We start from the raw sequence: 26,836 nt of genomic DNA, 5'->3' as shown, positions 1-26,836 counted from the left end.
TCCAAATCATGCGTCGTATAATTTTGTTCGTGAATCTTCAATTGTCTAGACGCATAAGCAATCACCTTCGTTCGTTGCATTAATACACAACCGAGACCTTGCTTTGATGCGTCACAATAAATCACAAAATCATCATTCTCTTCAGGCAATGACAATATAGGTGCCGTAGTTAGCTTTTTCTTCAATAACTGAAACGCTTTCTCTTGTTTATCATTCCATTCAAATTTCTTCCCTTTATGCGTTAATGCAGTCAAGGGTTTTGCTATTCTGGAAAAGTCTTGGATGAACCTTCTGTAGTAACCAGCTAGTCCTAAAAACTGGCATATGTGTTTCGGAGTTTTCGGGGTTTCCCACTTTTCAACAGTTTCTATCTTTGCCGGATCCACCTTAATACCTTCTTTGTTCACTATGTGACCGAGGAATTGAACTTCTTCCAACCAAAATGCACACTTTGAAAACTTAGCGTACAATTCTTCCTTCCTCAATACTTCTAACACCTTTCTCAAATGTTCACCGTGTTCTTGGTCATTCTTTGAGTAAATAAGTATGTCATCAATGAAAACAATGACAAACTTGTCAAGGTATGGTCCACACACTCGGTTTATAAGGTCCATGAACACAGCTGGTGCATTAGTTAAATCAAATGGCATGACCATAAATTCGTAATGACCGTAACGTGTTCTGAAAGCAGTCTTTGGAATATCATCTTCTTTCACCCGCATTTGATGATACCCGGAACGTAAGTCAATCTTTGAATAAACAGACGAGCCTTGTAGTTGATCAAATAAGTCGTCGATTCTCGGTAGTGGGTAGCAGTTCTTGATGGTAAATTTGTTCAACTCTCGGTAGTCGATACACAACCTGAATGTACCATCTTTCTTCTTGACAAACAAAACAAGAGCTCCCCACGGTGATGTGCTTGGTCGAATGAAACCACGCTCTAAAAGTTCTTGTAATTGGCTTTGCAGTTCTTTCATCTCGCTGGGTGCGAGTCTGTAAGGAGCACGAGCTATTGGTGCAGCTCCTGGTACAAGATCTATTTGAAATTCAACGGATCGATGTGGGGGTAATCCCGGTAATTCTTTCGGAAATACATCGGGAAATTCTTTTGCGACGGGAACATCATTGATGCTCTTTTCTTCAGTTTATACTTTCTCGACGTGTGCTAGAACAGCATAGCAACATTTTCTTATTAATTTTTGTGCCTTCAAATTACTAATAAGATGTAGCTTCGTGTTGCCCTTTTCTCCGTACACCATTAAGGGTTTTCCTTTTTCTCGTATAATGCGAATTGCATTTTTGTAACAAACGATCTCTGCTTTCACTTCTTTCAACCAGTCCATACCGATTATCACATCAAAACTCCCTAACTCTACTGGTATCAAGTCAATCTTAAATGTTTCGCTAACCAGTTTAATTTCTCGATTCCGACATATATTATCTGCTGAAATTAATTTACCATTTGCTAATTCGAGTAAAAATTTACTATCCAAAGGCGTCAATGGACAACTTAATTTAGCACAAAAATCTCTACTCATATAGCTTCTATCCGCACCCGAATCAAATAAAACGTAAGCAGATTTATTGTCAATAAGAAACGTACCCGTAACAAGCTCCGGGTCTTCCTGTGCCTCTGCCGCATTAATATTGAAAACTCTTCCGCGGCCTTGTCCATTCGTGTTCTCCTGGTTCAGGTAATTTCTAATAATGTGGCCCGGTTTTCCACATTTATAACAAACTACATTGGCATAACTTGCTCCGACACTACTTGCTCCGCCATTACTCGTTCCGACACCATTTGTTCCTTTCGTTCTATTAACCCCTGGTCTGTAGACCTCACACTTCGCCGCGCTATGACCATTTCTTTTACACTTGTTGCAAAATTTGGTGCAGAACCCCGAGTGATACTTTTCACACCTTTGGCATAGCTGTTCCTGATTGTTGTTGTTGCGGTTATTATTGTTGTTGGGATGATTGTTGTAGTTGCTGTTGTTGTTGTTGTTGTTGTTGTTGGGTCGTTTGTTGTAGTTGCGATTGATGTTGCGATTGTTGGGATAATTGTTGCGATTATTGTTGTAATTGCTGTTGTTGTTGTATTGGTGATTCTTATCACCGTTTTCCTCCCACTTTCTTTTAACTTGCTTCACATTGGCCTCTTCAGCAGTCTGTTCTTTAATTCTTTCTTCAATCTGGTTCACTAGTTTGTGAGCCATTCTACATGCCTGTTGTATGGAGGCGGGCTCGTGTGAACTTATATCTTCTTGGATTCTTTCCGGTAATCCTTTCACAAACGCGTCGATCTTCTCTTCCTCATCTTCGAATGCTCCCGGACACAATAGGCACAATTCTGTGAATCGTCTTTCGTACGTGGTAATATCAAATCCTTGGGTTCGTAACCCTCTAAGTTCTGTCTTGAGCTTATTGACCTCGGTTCTGGGACGGTACTTCTCGTTCATCAAGTGCTTGAATGCTGACCACGGTAGTGCGTACGCATCGTCTTGTCCCACTTGCTCTAGATAGGTATTCCACCATGTTAACGCAGAACCTGTGAAGGTATGCGTAGCGTACTTTACTTTGTCCTCTTCAGTACACTTACTTATGGCAAACACCGATTCGACCTTCTCGGTCCACCGTTTCAATCCGATCGGTCCTTCGGTTCCATCAAATTCCAAAGGTTTGCAGGCAGTGAATTCTTTGTAGGTGCATCCTACACGATTTCCTGTACTGCTAGATCCAAGGTTATTGTTGGTATGTAGCGCAGCCTGTACTGCGGCTATGTTTGAAGCTAGAAAAGTACGGAATTCCTCTTCATTCATATTCACGGTGTGTCGAGTAGTCGGTGTCATTTCCTTCAAAATAGTCAAATGGAACAAGTTAATCATACAGAATATTAAGAGTAGTTAATAGTATTTCGTAGCATAATATGAACTCATTTATAAAAGCTTTTTCTTCATATTAGCGTTTTATAAGTTTAAATTCGGGTAGTACCTACCCGTTAAGTTCATACTTAGTAGCTAATATACAATTCAACTACTACAATTCTATATGAAAAACTGATTATAATAATATTTCGCGTTCAAACTTTTACACAATATTTTACAAACTTACAATACCGCTTATTTTACATATAGCATGAAATATAGCACACAATAAATTTGATACAAGATGGTTGTGAAGATAATTCTAGCTAGTACACAAGTCGTTCAGCAAAGGCAATAAAGACACGTAATTCATACGTCCAGAAACAAGTCATGCATTCTGGTTTTACTAGAATTACTTCCCATCCTTGGTCTTGTGGAACATAACCGTTATGGCCGTTGATAAGACATCGTGTTGTAACGTCGTCAAAGGGACGAGGGTTACGTAATGTCCAACAGTCCCGTAACAATCTAAAAACCTCATTTCTTACCCTAATTACCGACTCCGTCACTTGTGGGAACGTTTTGTTTAATAGTTGTAGCCCGATGTTCTTGTTCTCACTTTGGTGAGAAGCGAACATTACTAATCCGTAAGCATAGCATGCTTCTTTATGTTGCATGTTAGCCGCTTTTTCTAAATCACGAAGTCCAATATTCGGATATATTGAGTCAAAATAATTTCTTAACCCATTGCGTAAAATAGCATTTGGGTTCCCCGCAATATATGCGTCAAAGTAAACACATCGTAACTTATGGATTTCCCAATGTGATATCCCCCATCTTTCGAACGAAAGCCTTTTATAAACCAAGGCATTCTTGGAACGTTCTTCGAATGTCTTACAAACTGATCTCGCCTTAAATAGTTGTGCCGAAGAATTCTGACCGACTCTAGACAAGATTTCATCAATCATGTCTCCGGGTAGGTCTCTTAAAATATTAGGTTGTCTATCCATTTTGTGTTTTTATACTGTAAAATAGACAAGAGTTAGATTCATAAAAAAAAATACTTATTAATACAAGCAATTTTTACATATATCATAAAGCATAAGCACACTATATTACATATATTACACCACACGAATACAACTATCTTATTCCGACTCGCTTGTTTCTTCTTCTTCGGTTTTGGTTCGTTTTGCCAAGTTTCTAGGGATATATGATGTTCCCCTAATACGAGCCGTCGTTTTCCACATTGGTTTAGAAAAACCTGGTGGTTTAGAGGTTCCCGGGTCATTGTTACAACTTAAGGACTTCGGGGGTTGACGATACATATAAAGTTCATCGGGGTTGGAATTAGATTTCTCTATTTTTATGCCCTTTCCCTTATTATTTTCTTTTGCCTTTTTAAATTCAGTTGGGGTAATTTCTATAACATCATCGGAATTCTCGTCAGAATCCGATTCATCGGAGAATTGGTAATCCTCCCAATATTTTGCTTCCTTAGCGGAAACACCATTGACCATAATTAACCTTGGTCGGTTGGTTGAGGATTTTCTTTTACTTAACCGTTTTATTATTTCCCCCACCGGTTCTATTTCTTCATCCGGTTCCGATTCTTCTTCCGGTTCCGATTCTTCTTCTGGTTCCGACTCTTCTTCCGGTTCCTCTTCGGGAACTTGTGAATCAGTCCACGAATCATTCCAATTTACATTTGACTCTTCATTATTATTAGGTGAGTCAATGGGACTTTTTCTAGAGGTAGACATCTATCACATAATATCAAACGCGTTAAGAGATTAATATATCACATAATATTCACATGTTAAAAATATATAGTTTCCAACAAAATTTGTTAAGCAATCATTTTTCAAGTAAACACGGTCGAAGTCCAGACTCACTAATGCATCCTAACAAACTCGATAAGACACACTAATGCAAAATTCTGGTTCTCTAAGACCAACGCTCGGATACCAACTGAAATGTCCCGTTCTTATTGATTAAAAACGTTCCATATTAATTGATTTCGTTGCGAGGTTTTGACCTCTATATGAGACGTTTTTCAAAGACTGCATTCATTTTAAAACGAACCATAACCTTTATTTCATCAATAAAGGTTTAAAAAGCTTTACGTAGATTATCAAATAATGATAATCTAAAATATCCTGTTTACACACGACCATTACATAATGGTTTACAATACAAATATGTTACAACAAAATAAGTTTCTTGAATGCAGTTTTTACACAATATCATACAAGCATGGACTCCAAATCTCGTCCTTATTTAAGTATGCGACAGCGGAAGCTCTTAATAATCACCTGAGAATAAACATGTTTAAAACGTCAACAAAAATGTTGGCGAGTTATAGGTTTAACCTATATATATCAAATCATAATAATAGACCACAAGATTTCATATTTCAATACACATCCCATACATAGAGATAAAAATCATTCATATGGTGAACACCTGGTAACCGACATTAACAAGATGCATATATAAGAATATCCCCATCATTCCGGGACACCCTTCGAATATGATATAAATTTCGAAGTACTAAAGCATCCGGTACTTTGAATGGGGTTTGTTAGGCCCAATAGATCTATCTTTAGGATTCGCGTCAATTAGGGTGTCTGTTCCCTAATTCTTAGATTGCCAGACTTAATAAAAAGGGGCATATTCGATTTCGATAATTCAACCATAGAATGTAGTTTCACGTACTTGTGTCTATTTTGTAAATCATTTATAAAACCTGCATGTATTCTCATCCCAAAAATATTAGATTTTAAAAGTGGGACTATAACTCACTTTCACAGATTTTTACTTCGTCGAGAAGTAAGACTTGGCCACTGTTGATTCACGAACCTATAACAATATATACATATATATTAAAGTATGTTCAAAATATATTTACAACACTTTTAATAAATTTTGATGTTTTAAGTTTATTAAGTCAGCTGTCCTCGTTAGTAACCTACAACTAGTTGTCCACAGTTAGATGTACAGAAATAAATCGATAAATATTATCTTGAATCAATCCACGATCCAGTGTATACGTATCTCAGTATTGATCACAACTCAAACTATATATATTTTGGAATCAACCTCAACCCTGTATAGCTAACTCCAACATTCACATATAGAGTGTCTATGGTTGTTCCGAAATATATATAGATGTGTCGACATGATAGGTCGAAACATTGTATACGTGTCTATGGTATCTCAAGATCACATAATATACAATACAAGTTGATTAAGTTATGGTTGGAATAGATTTGTTACCAATTTTCACGTAGCTAAAATGAGAAAAATTATCCAATCTTGTTTTACCCATAACTTCTTCATTTTAAATCCGTTTTGAGTGAATCAAATTGCTATGGTTTCATATTGAACTCTATTTTATGAATCTAAACAGAAAAAGTATAGGTTTATAGTCGGAAAAATAAGTTACAAGTCGTTTTTGTAAAGGTAGTCATTTCAGTCGAAAGAACGACGTCTAGATGACCATTTTAGAAAACATACTTCCACTTTGAGTTTAACCATAATTTTGGATATAGTTTCATGTTCATAATAAAAATCATTTTCTCAGAATAATAACTTTTAAATCAAAGTTTATCATAGTTTTTAATTAACTAACCCAAAACAGCCCGCGGTGTTACTACGACGGCGTAAATCCGGTTTTACGGTGTTTTTCGTGTTTCCAGGTTTTAAATCATTAAGTTAGCATATCATATAGATATAGAACATTTGTGTAGTTAATTTTAAAAGTCAAGTTAGAAGGATTAACTTTTGTTTGCGAACAAGTTTAGAATTAACTAAACTATGTTCTAGTGATTACGAGTTTAAACCTTCGAATAAGATAGTTTTATATATATGAATCGAATGATGTTATGAACATCATTACTACCTCAAGTTTAGTAGGTAAACCTACTGGAAGTGTCAAGAAATGATCTAGCTTCAAAGGATCTTGGATGGCTTGAAAGTTCTTGAAGTAGGATCATGACACAAAAACAAGTTCAAGTAAGATTTTTACTCGAATTAAGATAGTTTATAGTTATAGAAATTGAATCAAAGTTTGAATATGAATATTACGTTGAATAAGAAAGATAACCTACTGTATATAACAAAGGTTTCTTGATCTTAGATGATTACTTGGAATGGATTAGAAAGCTTGGAAGTAAATTAGTAAACTTGAAGGGATTTTTGAAGTGTTCTTGAAGTGTTCTTCCTATGATGATTATAGCTTGATTCTTGAATTGATTTTTGATGAAGATGATGATTAACTACTGGAAAAATACGTTCATAATAGTGTGTGTGTGTTGAGAGAGAATTAGAAAGAGAATTGGAAGTGAAATGGAGTGAATGATGAGTGGTAATTGGTGAGTGGTGAGTGGGGTTAAAAGGAGTTCTAGTTAGTTGACTAGCTCATGGTAGAAGTTAAAATTGATTAGTCATACATGACATAATCAAGAGTGAAATCCCATGCTAGTTCCTATTGGTATATACCCATAGTAAGTACGTTTTGAAGCTGTGTATAATACGGGTAAGAATACGACTAGAATTCTTGATGAAAGAAAAGAATGGGAAAGTAACTGTAACCATTTTCGTTAAGTATAAGTGTTTTGATATATGTCTTGAAGTCTTCCAAAAGTATTTTAATACATCTAAATACACTACATGCATATACATTTTAACTGAGTCGTTAAGTCATCGTTAGTCGTTACATGTAAGTGTTCTTTTGAAACCTTTAAGTTAACGATCTCAATTAATGTTGTTAACCCATTGTTTATTATATCTAATGAGATGTTAAATTATTATATTATCATGATATTATGATATATTAATATATCTTAATATGATATATATACATTTAAATGTCGTTACAACGATAATCGTTACATATATGTCTCGTTTCGAAATCCTTAAGTTAGTAGTCTTGTTTATATGTATATAACTCATTGTTAATATACTTATGGAGATACTTACTTATCATAATCTCATGTTAACCATATGTATATCCATATATATATCGTCATGTCATTTTTACAAGTTTTAACGTTCGTGAATCGCCGGTCAACTTGGGTGGTCAATTGTCTATATGAAACATATTTCAATTAATCAAGTCTTAACAAGTTTGATTGCTTAACATGTTGGAAACATTTAATCATGTAAATATCAATCTCAATTAATATATATAAACATGGAAAAGTTCGGGTCACTACAGCTATTGCTAGAGGTGTGGGGGCCCAGATTGTCTCTAGGCTTCCCACTAATTTTTTGTAAGTTTTAAAACTTTTAAGTTTATTATAATATAATAATAATAATAATAATAATAATAATAATAATAATAATAATAATAATAATAATAATAATAATATTATTATTATTATTATTATTATTATAATGAAACCATAACCAATTCTTTGCGTACTTGTCCTCCTAGTATATTTGAGGCGGCTCAACGCGCTTTCGATGGAGCCCTTCGATCTTCCTTGGAGCGTATTGTTACTGCTTCAGGGCCTGGGTTTGGTGATTGGCAGTGGCGGCTTGCCACCTTGCCATTTGCATTTGAAGGGCTTGGTGTTTATTCTGCGGGAGATGTTCGTCATTATGCTTTTCTGGCTTCTCGATTACAGTCTGCTGGGTTGCAGACCAAGCTCCTACGTCATGCGGGTATTGTTGGTCTTGGTCGTGCTTTTGAAGATGCATTGGGTCTGTTTAATAAAACGGTTGGGTTTGATATTTTAGGTAATCAGAGTGAGGTCGCTGCCCCCATACTCATGAAGAAATTGGCAGATGTTTATTTCACAAAGGTTACCGCTTCTGCAGAATCCACTTTTTCATTATCTCCCAGACAATCGGCCTTATGGAAATCGCAGCAGGGTGATCACACCTCTGTTTGGCTAAGGGCAGTCCCTATTTTGGGGTTGGGTCAGACGATGAACGCAAAGACTTATCGATGTGTGTTGTGCTACCGGTTGGGTGTTCCATTGTTCTCTATCTCGACGGCATGCTCTGCCTGTTCAAGGGTTTTTACTGGGGATATTTTCGGGGATCACGCGGTGTCTTGTGCTGGTATGGTGGGTATTAAGCATCGACATAATGTTGTTCGGGATTCCCTTGTTGATGTTTGTTATCGATCTGGGATTTCAGCGAGAAAGGAGGTTGACATTGGGTTGTCTGGAGGGAACGACAGGGCCCTCAGACCTGCAGATGTGTTACTTTATTCCTGGGATTGTGGTCGCGATGTTTGTGTTGACTTGACAGGGTCTTCTCCTTTGACACAGTCTGGGCTTTCTGACTTTGTCCCTGGGCGTGCTGTGGTTGATGCGGCTCGTCGGAAGCGGGTCAAGTACGAATCTAGCTGTCAGGCGATTGGTTATGGTTTCATTCCTTTCTCATTTTCTTTCCTTGGGGAATTAGAAAAGGATGCTGTTTCTTTGCTAAAGCGGGTTCAGAAGAGTTTGATGGCGCAAGATATTGGTGCCGGTGCTGCTGCTCATATTTTTACTAGGATAGGTTTTGCTATTGCTAGAGGTGTGGGGGCCCAGATTGTCTCTAGCCTTCCCACTAATTTTTTGTAAGTTTTAATAGTTTTAAGTTTATAATAATAATAATAATAATAATAATAATAATAATAATAATAATAATAATAATAATAAGGGGAATGATTCTCACACACTGTTTTTTGATCCTCACACACCAATTTACTTGAACTCCTCCCTAATAATAGAGTAAAAGGGTGTGTGAGGATCAAAAAACAGTGTGTGAGAATCATCCTCCTAATAATAATAATAATAATAGATCTTAATAATTAATTAAAAAATTCTTTAGTTAATTCTACATTTGTGTGAATAGTAAGTCGGAAACAGAAATTTTAATTCTGTGATTCACGTGTTCAGTTTCTTCTGAAAAGAACTCCGATTTTAAAAGGTCAATTCCGATCATACACAAACAAACAAAAATGGCAGCATCAGCATCAGCTTCATCTTCACCGATAGCGCAAATTATGTTACCAACTAGGGGATCAATAACGACGCCGTTTCATCGCACTTCGTTCTTACCTAACATATCTCTTATATCTCGCTCGCTGTCTTCTTCATTACCGCCTTCTTCTAACCTCCGAATCTCAGGTATACTATCTAAAAAACAAAACCTGGTTTGCATATTTTTTTATTCTAATAAAATCAGAACAGATATTATCAGGATCATGGTTAATTTATATGTGTTAGTTTCAACTTTCAAAGTTTGTTAAAGTTTCTGTATGTTCGCTGTTTTGTTAAACTAACTTGTATATGCATATTGATTAGTTGTGTTCAATTGTAAATTTACTACTACTAGGGTTGATTTTCGAATTGGAGTGTGTATGAACGTGGTAACTAGACAAGATTAATAGTTTTTTTTTTTTTTTTAAACTCAATGTCAGTTGTTTAACCTGATATCCCCGTGACTGGTTATGGCCCTTTCCTTGGCACCCATGTTTAACTAGTAAGAGCAGTCACAACGGTTTGGTCATCGTAGCTGCCCTAGTCGCCGCCCTGTAGGGCGCCGTTGGCACCACCCTGCCTTCGGTCCGCCCTGTACCAGCCCTGCTCTCCTCGCCATTGTCTCTTTCTTTCTCACGCAGGCACCAGGACGGAAGAAAAGTAGAAGAAAAGGGTTTAATGACTTGTACATTTTGTTTCAATATTTGCACTACACAATATAGTGGGTCCCAATTTATTTGAGGAAGTATGTCATGGTTGGTAGTGTTTAGTCCTGGGTTAGTCATGGTGAGATAGTGCTGATGTGGCAGCTAGTCCTGGTGAGGAAGCTTGTCATGGTTGCGAGCACTCTAATGCATCACGACATCTTATCACTCGGGTACCTTAGTGATAGTTGTTCCGGCAACTAATATCTTACATAAATGAAGATGCTATCTAAGCATCATCCTGTTTCAATATAGTAAAATGAAGTGACCTAGAATTTCTATACCGCTAAACGACTAAAAGGTGGTTTTATCTGCTCATCTTACCTATGGAGGGCTTATCTTGTTTTGGTTGTGTGTACATGGCCTTTTTGTGACTGTTTTCAACAGACGCCATGACAGTTTCCAAACCCTTTATCTCGTCTTTCCCATTATGTTCATCGAGTGGACTTTTACCTGACCTCTTCTAATGACGTTAGGACACCTTGAACCTTGGTGATGGTTTGACCTATAATTTCAAATGGTCCTGTTTATGGCAATTGGAATGTTTAATAGACACCATGATGACTTGGTTGCCTAATACCTATAACATCTTTATGAAACAGGACCCAAGAGGTCATCATCATATTGCATTAAGGCCTCTTCAGAGGATACACCTGAAGAAACTTCACAAGTGGGGGAGGTATTTTCGGGCTTGAAGGAAAAGGTGAACCACAAGTTCTTCTTCTTCTTCTTTTATATACAGCCTGATACTTTTAAATGACATTGGGAACTTAATGTAGTATAATATATACTTTGATAGTTTGATTCATTCTGTTCTGAGTTCTGACTCATGACATGGATCATTTCAATAAACAATTAGCTTATTATTCTAGATTAACAACAAACTGTTACATTGCAGTTAATATCACAATCAATTAGTCAATTATAATGTCCAAAAAAAAAAAAAAAAAATTAGTCAATTATAATGTGTTTATATTTTCAGTGGGATGCGATTGAAAACAAACCCATGGTTGTTATTTATGGAGGTGGTGCAGCCGTTGGTGTTTGGTTGGCTGCCGCAATCATTGATGCAATCGACGGGGTTCCTGTTGTAAGTGACAATATATTAAGTCCAATGGTGATACAGAATTTCAGTAATTAATATTTTTTTGTTATGAAACAAAGTTTAAATTCTGTATTATTTTATGTTTGTCATCATCTGCAAGCAGATCCCAAAGTTCATGGAACTCGTAGGACTTGGATACACAGGATGGTTCATCTATCAATATCTTCTCTTTAAGGTTTTAATTCACCCAATTCTCGCAAACATTTTTAAGAAATAAGTTTATGCGTTTTCTAAACCATGTTATCATTAATGTAACATTTTAATTCAGTCAACAAGAAAGGAACTAGCTGATGATATAGAAGCACTGAAAAAGAAGATTATTGGATCTGAATAAAGGATGGTAATTGCTAACGTGATTCTCAGTCTACACTTTAGTATATCTATACTCAATCCAAAGTTGTGTATTAACTGTAAAGTGTTTCAATTTGTTGTATCTGTAGTCAATTCTGTTGTAAATTTACTAATTTTATTGGAAATAAGATGTTTGTGATTAAACTATCACACTTTTAATACCTTCACCCTCCATATAGATGAAGAAATCAGTGATTTTAGGTGATTCTGTTGTTATTGCTATTGATATAACTAGTACATTAGAACACTTGATGTGCTTGACCATTTTACCCCAAATAGGTTTCATATGTTTCATTATAGATCCTTTTATTCAGACTGATCTGATGATAAGAAAATGACGGCGAACAATCACCACTTGGGCTAAGCCGATCAGTGTGATCTACCTAATCCAGGCTACACACACTAAAGCTTCTTCTCAATCTCGATGCTACATTTGCCTATAGGACCGAAAAAGGTATAATCCCACTTAGGTGCATAGGCCCCCTCGGACTCATGGGTAGGTAGACCATCCAGTTTCTAATTTATAGGTTCAACATTTGACTCGTATTAGTCTCATTACTTAATTTAACTCATGAAAAGTTACTTAAATATGCAATTTTAGTCATCAAACACGGTTTAAAAGTGAATAACAGAGAGCCATATCGAAGTTACATGGAAACTAGTTTTTATCTTTTGATGGAAAGCAAAAACAAAACAGTTAAAAAAGATAGAAGAACATGGAACTAAGCTCAGAAATGAATTAACAAACAAACGGATAAATTTTTCAATGTTCAGACCTATCCGAAAAGGTGGGGTTTTTTTTTACATGGTTTCCGACCCTTTCCGTAACCACCCAGACACCTCTTGTGATGATTTAGGACTCATATCTAAGCTTTTATATCATTATTATCTGAATTAAAAACAGTAGAAATATCTAAAACAGTATGATCTTAATGACTTCATTATACAATAGTTTAAGGTTGTGACTTATATCCTAATTCTTAGGAGTGTAATTTATTAATGGCCGTCCCTTAAAGTATGGCGCAAGAATGGGACCTGAGCTCTTGACTTGCATACAGCATATATATTTGCATGTGTAACAACACCATCTTAATTTAATAATTTTGGATGATAATAATATTTCTTTTGAAACTATACTTCAAGTCCAAATTACATTCCGATTATAAAATATTAGATGATGTTGATTCGTGCTTCTTGTCAATGCACAAGACTCCAATCATTATTGCTGAATGCGTCTTCTGTATTAGTTACTTCGCATGCATTATTAGGTTGTATTATATTACTTATATTAGTATGCATTTTAAAACCGAATAAAAACCAAATGCTTGCTGAATGTGTCTTCTTTGTTACACGCATTTTTAATGCATTATTAGGATGTACCTGCATTGGAATATTTTTTGATGCACAAGTACAAACTAATAAAAACCAAATGCTTGCTGCCATTTCTTAGTCTATAGAATTAAATAGAAGAATTTTTGTCTTTTTTAGTAATCATAAATCAAGTCTTGTAACATGATAAATTGCTATACTCCTTATTGTAAATTATAAATATGGGTTAAAATACGTTGTTTTACTTGTTTACATCAACCAACTGGTAGAAACTAGTTTAGAAGTTTGTATTTACCCATTTTAATATTTAAATCAAACGTAACTAACTCCTTATATGGTTATTCCTATTTAGGTTATTCGAGGAGGACAAATATTTTTATCCGGATAACAAATTATCGTGCATCCGTTTCCATTATTTTCTCTGACCTTTGCTCGTAAGATTCTACAATCCAAATTCGAGTGCTAGCATTGTTTCGCCGCATAATATGAACTGATCGAATTGGTCAACTCTTTTGCATCCATCTGTTAATGCGTAACTTAAGATGGACTTGAACAAATTAATCAATATATGTAATGATCTCAAATTAGAGCGTCGTCAACATTTGGATTTTGTCTAAACTGTTAACAAATTATATATTCCTTTATTCTGGAAAGAATATCAAAATGTCAACTTGTTTAATGGTAGACCAAAAAGCATATATTTGACATTATTGAATGGTAATGGAAGACCACTTCAAACCTCATCTTCATCAACCAAAATTCAAATAATTTAAAAGAAATTGACAATGTAAGTTGGTTGGCTCTCTATTCTAGAGTTAATGACAGTTGGAGAAATAATTAAATGTTAATTTCAATATAAATAAATAAAATTCTCTACAAAACATCAATATTACAGAACAACACATATTTAATCACCTTATTCGTAGCTTTCTGATTATATATTGAAAATGTTTGATACATTATACAAGCGTTTCGTTAATGATATATTTAACGGCTGTTGTTAAATAACGTCAAAGAGCAATAATATGGTTGACAAATCAAAAGTTTAGATTTTAATCTTAAGCGATGAAATTCTACTTATAAAATACAAATAATTAAATAAATAAATTCAAAGGTTGCAAATGAGCAAATATTGACTTGTTCTCATGGACCAATTAAAAGAGGCTTTTTAGTGGCATTGTGAAGTTGTGACCAAGCCCACTTCCCTACCCACGGCTGCTGCCTATGATCACATCTTGTTTATATGAAATAAGTCAACGAGCCCACTTTCACACCATATTATTATAAATACACATTCATCACCACACCATTTTATTGCAACAGAAATGACTTCAAAATCAACACAACGCAACACTCTCCTCCTCTTCCTTCTTACAATATCCACAACCGCCATCTACGCCTCGAAAACCGGTGGTATAGCAGTTTACTGGGGCCAAAACGGTAACGAGGGAACTTTAGCAGACACATGTGCAACTGGAAAATTCCCTTATGTTATCCTTTCATTCCTAAATGTATTTGGTAACGGGTCAGCCCCACAACTTAATCTAGCGGGCCATTGTGACCCAGCCTCGGGTGGGTGCGTCTCGTTGACTAACGACATTCGTAGTTGTCAAAAGCAAGGTGTTAAGCTCATGTTATCCATTGGTGGTGGTATAGGTACTTATTCGCTATCTTCAAAGTTAGATGCAAGAAACGTGTCGTTATATTTATGGAACGCTTTCTTAGGGGGCAAATCTTCATCAGTATTTCGCCCCCTAGGTGATGTGTCACTAGACGGTATTGATTTTGATATTGAACTAGGATCATCGCAGTTTTACGATGATCTAGTTAGATATTTAAAATCTTATCGTACTAAAAATCAAAGAGTGTATGTTACAGGGGCCCCACAATGTCCATATCCCGATATGCTAATGGGGCCCGCTTTAAATACGGGTCTTTTTGACTACGTGTGGGTTCAATTTTACAATAATCCACCGTGTCAATATACCCCTGGTAACACTACAAATTTGATAAACTCATGGAACCTTTGGACGAAGTCATTAAAGGCAAAGAAGCTGTTTTTGGGGTTGCCGGCAGCCACACAAGCAGCCGGAAGTGGGTTTATTCCGGTGGATGTGTTGACATCTGAGGTTCTTCCGGTGATTAAAAAGTCACCAAAGTATGGAGGTGTAATGTTGTGGTCTAAGTATTGGGATGACCAAAGTGGATTTAGTTCATCAATTGTATCAAGCGTATAAATTGAATAATACTACTTTTGAGTGCTTTTGAATCGTGTGTACTGTTCTGAAGTATTTGCATAACTGATTGAACTTTTTGTATTTTTAAGAAAGATATTCTGACTAAATAAACAAATATTTACCAATATATCATCATTTTCAGTTAGCTAATTGATGTTTTAATAAATAATTAAATAAATAAATGTACATATCTAGGGGTATAAAAAAGTCGAGCCGAGCCCGAGTTTTATAGTTTTCGAACTCGACTCGTTTAATTTTTTAGAAAGCTCAAGCTCGGGTCTAATCGACCCTTAGTTATTTAGCTCGGCTCGTTAAACATTTTAAAAGTTTGAGCTCGGCTCGTGATAAGCTCATTTCTTAGGACCGTAAAATTTAACACGGTTTGTTAAGCAAAGCTCGAGCTCTTTATGCAAAACTCGAGCTCGTTTAGCAAAATTTTAAGCTCGTTAATCTATACGAGTAAACTTGTTAAAAAAAATAGTTACTCTATATCTCTGTCACAATTCATATATTATATTTATATTTATTATATTATTTATATTTATTTATGGTAGGTATTAAAGAACATAACGTGATTATTCAATAGATTAATACTTATAATTAGTATAAGGATGTTGACGTTGATAAGAACAAAACTACTAAAAATATATACTTTCTTTGTCTTCACCTTTTAACTAGGCAAAGTGAATCTAATCATTCTTAAAGCACGTTTATTCCGTGGGTCACCCTCCCTTCTTCCTTCGAGAATACTAATGACAAGAATTTGTTCTCACTTAGGCCAGCAGCATTCAGGGGGTCTTCCAGCATTGGTAATATGGACAACTGTCGAAAGCTCAAAATTTAAAAAGGCTCAAAATTGTAAATGTTTATTCAATAATAAAACAATTGCCGAATAATTAAAAAAATAAAATAAAAAATTGCTGAAAAATATTTGATAATATAACAATTTGATACGGCTGTCTTGAAAACTTCTTTCGTGTTGATAAATTTTATTATAATTTTTTTTATCTATATTAACAAATTTTAACCAAGGGCCTATTTTTATTTTCGCCTTGGGCCTTCTAAATTGTTGAGACTATAACGACCCGTTCTAATCCATCTGGACGAATACATTACATTTGGTTACATTGCGAGGTATATGACCTCTAAATGATACATTTTACAAACATTGCATTCGTTTTTAAAAGACAAACTTTCATTACATCGAAAGTTGACGGCATGCATACCATTTCATAATATATCCAACTATAATTGACTTAATAATAATCTTGATGAACTCAATGACTCGAATGCAACGTCTTTTGAAATATGTCATGAATGACTCCAAGTAATATCTCTAAATTGAGCAATTGCACAGCGGAAGATTTCTTTCATACCTGAGAATAAACATGCTTTCAAGTGTCAACCAAAAATGTTGGTGAGTTCATTAGTTTATCATAAACATTCATTTCTATCATTTTAATAGACCACAAGATTTCATATATTTAATTGTACACGTAACCCGAGTACAAAATAATACGCGTAACCCGCGAATTAAAAATCATTCATATGGTGAACGCTTGATAACTGACTTAACTTTAATGCATAGAATATCCCCAACCAGAACCTCTCGTCTGTATAACAATAATAATCTCGAAGTACTAAAGCATCCGTACCCCGGATGAGACTTGTCGAGGTCCATAGATCTATCTTTAGGATTCGCGTCAATTAGGGGCCATACCCGTTTCCTAATTATTATGTTACCAAGCTAAAAAGGAGTGATATTCAATATTCATAATCCAGCCATAGAATATAGTTTTTGATCACTTGTGTCTATTTCGTAAAACATTAATAAAATCGGCGCATGTATTCTCAGTCCCAAAAATATATATAAAAAGGGAGTAATGAAACTCACTCTACAATATTTTGTAGTAAAAATATTCATACGGCGATACTGAACAATGCAGGGTTGACCTCGAATTCACGAACCTATATCATTTGTATATTCATTAAAACGTATAATCGTAATCGAACAAATATATATATTATTATTAGTGATATAATTTTTATATTAGTAACTTTTATATTTCATTATTAACATATATTAATTGTGTATATATATATATATATATATATATATATATATATATATAAATTTTGTTATGTATTACGTAGTATGTATTAAATATTATATATATATATATATATATATATATATATATATATATATATATTTCATTTGTTTGTTAAAATAGTAATTATAATAATACTAGAATGATATTAGCAGTGATTATAATGATAATAATGATAATAATGACAATACTAGTGATAATGCTAAAAACGAACATATATTTCATAGCATTATCCTTCAAGAAATACAAGCTTTTAGTTGCAATTGTTCTATTTACAAGTGATATTCGTTTAAATAATAAAAGGTGAAGACAAAAGACAGATTCGACGATTTGAAGACGCAAACGACCAAAAAGCTAAAAAGTACAAAGTACAATCCAAGTGGTTCAAATTATTGGTGAGAAATGTCTAAAAATTACAAGAGTACAAGCCACAAAACACAAAGTACAAGATATTAAATCGTACGAAAGGACGTTCGAAAATCCGGAACCGGGACATAAGCCGAGCATCAACGCGCGACGCAACGGACCTAAAATTACAAGTCAACTATCCACATGAATATAATAAAATATATATATAATTATATAAAATTATATATATTATATATTTATATTTAAATGTGTCGGAAAAACAAGAAGACAAAGCATTGTGAGCTGTCCCAGGAGGCCATGCGATCGCATGGCCATGAAGAAGAAACTCCATGCGATCGCATGGAGTGAAATATCTGGCGAGGTCCTATAAATAGCAATCGAATTCGGACGAGAGGAGTACACCAACTTCAATCTCTTCTCTTAGTTTATATTTATATTTATATTTTAATTATAATTTTAATATTACGTTAATAATAATAATAATAAGGTTATAGTGGCGAATGTTTTAAGTTTGTAAGTCGAAATTCTGTCCGTGTAACACTACGCGATTAATACTCATTGTAAGTTATGTTCAACCTTTTTAAATTGATGTCTCGTAGCTAAATTATTATTATGTTTATTTAAGCTGAAGTAATCGTGATGTGGACTAAATATTAAGACGGGGTTATTGGGCTTTGGACCATAATTGGGGTTTGGACAAAAGACCGACACTTATGGAAATTGGACTATGGGCTATTAATGGGCTTTATATTAATTAAATGATATCTCGTTGATTTAATATAGAGATTTATAATTTGACGTGTTTATATATAACCACATACGCTTGACTGGGTACGGTGGGCGGGATATCTATAAATACTAATAATTATTCATTTGACCGGACATGGGGATGGATTAATAGTCACTGCACTCATTAAAACAGGGGTGGATTACATTCAAGGGTAATTGGTGTAATTGTTAACAAAGTATTAAAACCTTGGATTACACGCAGTCGATAACCTGGTGTATTCATTAAACAAAGTATTAAGACCTTGTTACAGTTTAAGTTCCCAATTAGTTGGAATATTTGACTTCGGGTATAAGATTAATTTGGTGAAGACTCTCGCACTTTATAATTATGACCGATGGACTATTATGGACAAAACCAGATGAACATATCGAATAATCCAGGACAAAGGACAATTAACCCATGGTAATAAATTAAAATCAATACGTCAAATATCATGATTACGGAAGTTTAAATAAGCATAATTCCTTTAATTTATATCTCATCGTACTTTTATTTACCGTCATTTTATTTATCGTAATTTAAATTATTGCACTTTTATTTATCGCACTTTTATTTATCGTCATTTACTTTACGCTTTAAATTAAGTTGTATTTATATTTAATATTTTACATTAGGTTTTAATTGTGACTTAAGACATAAAATCGACAAACCGATCACTAAACGGTAAAAACCCCCTTTTATAATAATAATACTACTTATATAAATATATTTATATACAAATATAGTTTAAAACATATATAGCGTTAAACTCAGCTAGCTCCCTGTGGAACGAACCGAACTTACTAAAAACTACACTACTCTACGATTAGGTACACTGCCTATAAGTGTTGTAGAAAGGTTTAGGTATATCTCATTCAATAAATAAATAACTTGTGTAAAATTGTATCGTATTTAATAGTATTTCATAGTAAAATATAATCTATTTCGTACTACACCTCGCACACATCAAGTATTTTTGGCGCCGCTGCCGGGGAACTCAACAACGCCGAATGCGAAACGCTATAAAAAATATATTTAGTTTTTAATCTATTTTTGTAAAAATATAAGAAGTTTTAAACATAAAAATACAAAAGTATAAAAAAAAGTGTATATATATCTATTTAAGTGTTTAAATAAAAAGAAAATATATTTTTTTATATAAAGTATAAAAGTATTTTTTTAGTTCTTAAAAATATAAGATTATAAATATTACATATATTAATTTGGTAAAGATTATAAAGTAAAAAGTAAAAAAAAATAAAAATTACACGAGGTGAACTTGCAAAATCTGAGCCTGCATCTTATCTAAATCTGCAAGCATTGCGATCGCATGGCTGCAGTGTAGAAAACTCATGCGTTCGCATGAGGTAAGCTGACAGGGTCTGAACCTTGTACAGTATGATTAGGGTTACGGTTTTTATTATTATTATTAATTAATTAGATTAGGGTTTTATTTAAATATTAATTAGTTTAAGTTTTGTTTAATTTAAGTGTTAATTAGTTTTATTAATATATAAATTAATACTTTTATAAAATAATAATATAAAAATAATATTTTTATAAAAATAAGTAATTTTATTATTTTTTGTCTCTTTTTATAAATTGTATATTTTGATCTTTTAATTTGTAATTTGTATTTTTATCGTTCGTAATTAGTTTTAAACCTAGCTTTTGCCATAGTTACTTTTATTTCTAGATTTTTAGGCTTTGCCGTAAAATCCCATAAGTGCTTTTTCTTTAGATTAAGATTTAGACGCTTTAGAATTTTACGACGTCGCTTATCGCTTTAATATTTAAATAGATTTTAGTGCCTAATTAAGTTATTGCCGTTTTGGATATAGAATTTCTTTTAAGCTTTAATACCTTTAGACGCAAGTTTTTAGTATTTAGTTTTTAGACTTTTAAGTTTCGATGCTCTACTTTCTTATTATTGTTTTTTGACCTTTTATTTTTCGACATTTTTCAACGCACTCTTTTTCTTCCTCTTATTTCTCGACGCTCTAGTTTTTAGGACATAGATTTTTATTATCTTCAAAATTTCGACGAAAAATTATTTTAACCGGTTAAATTAATAGACATCCAAAATTTTCTGGTTCGTAGTAATAGTTGGATTTGTTAGTGGCGAGTTGTGGGCTTTCGATTTAAAGGGTCCTGTCTACCTGCTGCATCTATTGGCTATTCGAAACGTGGGCAAAATCAGAAAAGTCTATTAATTTGATAACTTATATAATTTTTTTTATTTTTATAACTAATAGGATATTCTGTGAATGCACCGAGAAAAACGTTCACTATAACAACCCGAAAATTTTTGACTAAATTTAAACCTAATCTTTATATAGTTTCGACACGTTAAGCAAAGCCTTTCACCCTGAATATCAAAAATTTTAAAACTGTTCATTTAAACTTCAACCAATGCAGACGATTCACGAACAATAATTTGTAAATAATTATATATTAATATTAATTTATATTAATATTATTATTATTATTTATTATCATTTACAAGTATTATTATTATCAATATTATTAATATTATTAATATTATTAATATTAATAATTATTATTATCATTTATAATACTACTAATATTAATATTAATGTTATTGGTATTATCACTTCTACAAAAATTATTAAAATTATTATAAATATCATTATTATTAATACAACTTATTATTAATATTATTATGATTATTATTATTATTATTAACATATTATAATTATTATTATCATTATTATAATTATCATATTATTATTATCATTTTATATTTTTATCATCATTATTATTATTTTTTATTATTAGTATTATTATTATTTGTACTATTATTATCATTTTTATTATTATCATTATTAATTTTTATTAAACTTATTAAAATTATCATTATTTTTAAGATTTTTATTATATTTATTAATATTATTAAAATAAATAAAAGATGTTATCTGCTATGCTAATCCAGTAGACATCCATCAGATACCTAAATTAGGTAAGCTGCTTTTTAATCTGTTCAATTCTTTATTTGATCGTGATCGAGCAATTCATACTGTAATCAACCTTTTCATTTTTTTTATTTCTTCTTTCTGGATTTTGTGATAATCTAGTCGACTACTAACATTAAACAAGTAATTAGGATTACTGCATCACATATCTGATTAACAACATCAATATCATATAAATACTGCCATTAGCTGCTGTAAATTGAAAATCAAACAGAAAGAAAATAAGAAAAATACACCGAGTCCTCTGTTCTTGAATATTTTTGCCAAAATTCGAAAACGAAACCCATTTCAAAATCCTTAAACGTAGTGTTGTTAGTAATCAACCACTCAAACTATCTGCAAAGTCCGAGTTTCCAATTCTTTAAAACGAGTGTGAATTCGTGAGTCAAAGTTTCGAAATCAAAAGGTCAAATATTTGTTCTTCAATCAAATTCGAGTTTTTTGTTAAGATTTAAGTTAAATTAATGGTTTCAATAGTTTCTATGAGTGATTTGGGAAATATTTCATGAAGGAATCAAAAGCTAAAACGTTCTAAATTTCGAAATCCGTATTTTTTTTTCTCTTCAAGAACCGTCGGCAGCAGCAGCTGCATTCTTTAATTTTTTTTTATTTTTTTGTTATAATTCAAACAACCCACATTTAATTGTTTATGTTTCATTTATAATTCATAAAAACATTTCGAAGCTATTGTTGATTTCTGCTTAGTTGATTTTGTGAAAAAGATGAACACAGAGAAAAATAGGATAAATATATAGGTGTGCAGATTATAATCAGAAAAACTGATATAGCGTGATGGTTTAGAGTGTTGACGGGTTATCGAGAGGTCACGGGTTCGAGTCTCGTCCATGGCAATTTTTTTTAGAAAAGCTCATTAAGGTAGTTTCTCATTTATTATTATTATTATTATCATTATTATTATTATTATTATTATTATTATTATTATTATTATTATTATTATTATTATTATTGTTATTGTTATTATTATAATTATTATTATTATTACTACCAACATCATTAAAGGTATTATTATTAATATCATTAGGATTATTAGTATTATTATTAACTATCATTATTATTATCATTTTAAATATTATTATCATTATTATGATTAGAATTATTATTACTATTATTATTATTTTGAAAACAATACAAATTATTATTATTATCATTATTATTAGTACAAGTATCATTTTATATAAGTATTATTATTAATGTTATCATTATTATTATTATTATTATTATTAATATGATTATCATTATTAAGTATTGTTACCAAAAATTTAAATTTTGATTATTGTTATTATTAAACTTTTCATTTTTATTAAAACTACTATCATTATTATTATTGTTATAAGTATTAATATCATTATTATTACCATTAATGAAATCATAAACATTATTATCATTATTGAGTATTATTATTATTATCATTATAAATATTATTTTATTATTATTATAATTACTATTCTTAACAAACAAATGGTATATATATATCAGAAAATATATTTAATACATATAACACAACACAAATTAATATTTTTAGATATAAAATGAAAATATATGAAACATATATATTATTAAAATAAAAAGGATATAACTAATGAATTTTTATATATATATATATATATATATATATATATATATATATATATATATATATATATATATATATATATATATATATATATATAAACTTGTTCGATTACGAGTATATGTGTTGATACATATACTTGATATAGGTTCGTGAATCCGAGGACAACTCTGCACTTGTTCAGTGCCGCTCATAAGCTTAATTACTACGAAATACGAAATACAGTATCGTGAGTTCATCTGCTCCCCTTTTATATATATTTTCGGGCTGAGAATACATGCACAACCTTTATAACTGTTTTACACGTTAGACACAAGTACCCAAACTTTTATGCTATATACGTGCTTTGTCATGTTAAATCCCTGTCGTAATATCGTTAATTGCTGAGGTATAAGATGCAAGCTTAGTTATTGTGAGTAGCGCTACTGAGAGTGACGTCTCTGTCCATTTGACCGTTGGTCTTTGGATACATAATAATGATTCAACGACACTGACAGTACAAGGTGTCACGGGGTAACTTTTGTTTAGTCGCGATATTACAAACAACAACTCTTTCGATTGATATATTTGGTATCAATCAACTTTAAACTTAAATCTTGTGGTCTAATGCTATACTGAACTATTGATTTATGATAAACCTATGAACTCACTCAACCTCGTGTTGACTTTTTAAAGCATGTTTATTCTCAGGTACTTAAATATTGCTTTCGCAGTATATCTGCTGCTTTGATGATGATTGCTAGCTATGCTTGGAGTCTTCATTACATATCATATCAATTAAGAACATTTAATGCTTTAAATACATTGTAATCTATTTATCTTCCGCTGCAAAACTCAATAAAATGTCTCATATAAAGTCGTTCTCATTTATACATCTGTGATTTGATATAATTAGTCACAAATACCCCAGGCCCTATTTGGGGATGTGACAGATTGGTATCAGAGCAGGTTGTTGTAGAGAACCAAGATTGCATTTTATGTGTGCCTTATACAATTAGGTACCTTAGCAATGTAGGACTACAACTTTCCTTGATCGTAGTGCCTTTAATTATTGCCTTTAATTGTCAAATGCTACACTATACTTTAGAAACTTTACTTATCTTAGAAAGCCAAGCCAATCTAAGAACTTTTCTCACTCTCCTAAGTACTATCCAATTCCGCCACTACATTTAAATGCGACACCATGATTTCTGAAATTCTCGACATTCCTTTGTCATCTATCATGGTTTTGTGTATTACATATGTATTACATATGTATTACATGAAATGTTATCCATGATTTTTGAAATCTCTACTATTCATATTCATTACTTTTAAAATCTTTGCTATCTCGTTATTTTGATCATTGAACTTTCTTGACGGGTGACGTCTACGAAACTCTAGAATGGAAGGGTTTGGATTATCGATTTAAAGGATCCTATAGCTCAAGCCCCTAGACCTGAATAGGCCATTACGAATTGAAAGTCTTTAATCGAAAGATTATCTGATTACATACTTATCATTTTTAATCTCGACACGTCATACTGCAATTATTTCATAAATAAAGTATAGACAAAATCATATCTTATCATATCTATCCCAATAGACTTTGTCTAACACTTTTGCTAAATTTCCTCCGTAAATTACGAAAATCTTTTTGCTATATATACGTATTCGAGGAGACGAATATATCATTCAGTATTCAATACTCATCTCATATCAAACCCTATTCCAAACACATAATATGGATTTCTCACCTGATTCCTCAAGTTCTTTTAGCTCCGAAGATAGCGTGACGGTAGCACACCCACCGATCAATTACCGTGATTTCTTCAGAAAATGGGGATGAGTTCGCGAAATACTCACCCTATGGAGAAATGAAGAAGGTACTTCTTATCACGAGCCAAACTTACCACCAAACGTCGGAGTACTCGATCCGCTTACCGGAAAACCTGTTCGCAATACTGTTTTCACTCTTTTCACAAGGATTTTCCACCTCGAAGGTCGACTCGATGTAGCCCAAGACAATATTCGTCCTTTACTCCTGAATTCTAACCAGATAGGGTTATTAGAGGAAGTTAGAAGACTTCGAACTAAGTATCAAGAATTGACAAACCTTACGGAGGAATGGGTAGAACTAATCCATAGACTCGAGCGTAAAGTAGAAACCCTGAGGAAACGGTACAAAATTTGGAAGCTAGGCTCACACCTACTACCCAAGTACCACAAGCAACACCAGCAACATAACCAGCACCACCAGTACCATCAGTACCACCAACATCACCAATATCACCAACACCACAAGCAATACCAACAGCAACCGCAACACTACCAGCAGTATCGTCAACATCACCAGCACCGACGGCACTACTAGAATCAGCAACAGCCTCAACAGTACCGCCAACATCATCAACACAGAAAGCATTATAAGCAACAGCAGTTGCATCAGTATCAGCAACAACATCGGCACCATCAGCTTCATCAACAACAACATCCGCATCACAAGTCTCAACATCACAATCTGTGCCACGAGCATCAACATCATACGCACCATAGATACCAAGGAATATCAGTAACAACAAACAATGAAGTATTGATTCATAACTACATTGAAGAAATACTCTGCAGAGAATATGTAGTTTCTAAAAGTTTTTGGAGATTATTTATTCTTATTCCAACCTTAAATCAGATGAGACTAATATGATATTAACTCATTAAATCCATGATTTACATCCGAAGAAAATATATATATGTGGGTATATATTCAAATTCTTTTGTAAAAACTGTTGATGTTAAAAATATTTTAACGGGTAGGTAAAACCCAAGAAATATTTAGAATTCACATTAATATGTTACATTGTACAATCTTCAATTCTGATTCAAGCAGGCATTAACTATTCTACTCACATCCACATATATATGTATCTGTTCACCGAAGAACAACCATTTTCATTCAAATTCAATTGGACATCTAAAGCTTTAGCAAGTGTTATCTTCCTAAAGATCACTACATTCATGGATTATATTCATTCGTATTCTGTGATGAATTATCACATCAAACCACCGAAATTATCATTCATTACTTTTGAAATCAACAACGCCTATTCGTCAAGCATTAGATCCGTTGACGATTACAATCAGCGTTTAATCATCTAAAAATAAAATTTCTTGAAACCATCTCTGATTGATAACCAACGATTCAGATTCGTTAACCCTAATAATGCTGATGAAGCAGCAAAAGCTATAGATGGTCTTAATGGTCAAAAGTTTGATGATAAAGAATGACGTATTGAAAAAGCTCAGATTTGGAACTGAAAAATGGATTGAGCTAACCATGAAGGAGACCAAGGATAAATACAAGGACCAAACCCTATATTCAAAGAATCCAGGTAATTCTAGATCCGATGAAATCTTTAGAGAATATCTTGCTCCGAAGTCATGTTAAAAGCTTGCG

General features: G+C 32.8%; 2 protein-coding genes across 3 annotated transcripts; both read left to right on the top strand.

Annotated features, from left to right (window-relative positions):
- The first annotated feature begins 9,723 nt into the window (after positions 1 to 9,723).
- On the top strand, positions 9,724 to 12,136 carry LOC139867329 (protein CURVATURE THYLAKOID 1A, chloroplastic-like). 2 transcript variants are annotated; one of them, XM_071855691.1, is made up of 5 exons: positions 9,724 to 9,991; positions 11,151 to 11,251; positions 11,531 to 11,638; positions 11,757 to 11,828; positions 11,922 to 12,136. In XM_071855691.1, exons 1-5 carry the CDS (start codon positions 9,823 to 9,825, stop codon positions 11,985 to 11,987), a joined length of 516 nt encoding a protein of 171 aa, XP_071711792.1. In that variant the 5' UTR covers positions 9,724 to 9,822; the 3' UTR covers positions 11,988 to 12,136. The 2 variants fall into 2 exon arrangements, with proteins under 2 accessions (XP_071711792.1, XP_071711791.1); XM_071855690.1 differs by having other exon boundaries at positions 11,531 to 11,665.
- Positions 12,137 to 14,658: 2,522 nt separating this feature from the next.
- On the top strand, positions 14,659 to 15,601 carry LOC139866784 (hevamine-A-like). The gene has a single exon (XM_071855072.1). The coding sequence runs from the start codon at positions 14,659 to 14,661 to the stop codon at positions 15,568 to 15,570; it is 912 nt and encodes a 303-aa protein (XP_071711173.1). The 3' UTR covers positions 15,571 to 15,601.
- Positions 15,602 to 26,836: the final 11,235 nt, after the last annotated feature.

This window comes from Rutidosis leptorrhynchoides, chromosome 9 (assembly GCF_046630445.1).
Source record: "Rutidosis leptorrhynchoides isolate AG116_Rl617_1_P2 chromosome 9, CSIRO_AGI_Rlap_v1, whole genome shotgun sequence".
Taxonomy (NCBI): Eukaryota; Viridiplantae; Streptophyta; class Magnoliopsida; order Asterales; family Asteraceae; genus Rutidosis; species Rutidosis leptorrhynchoides.
Note: the sequence above shows the minus strand (reverse complement) of the source record. Positions and strands in the feature narration are given on the sequence as shown.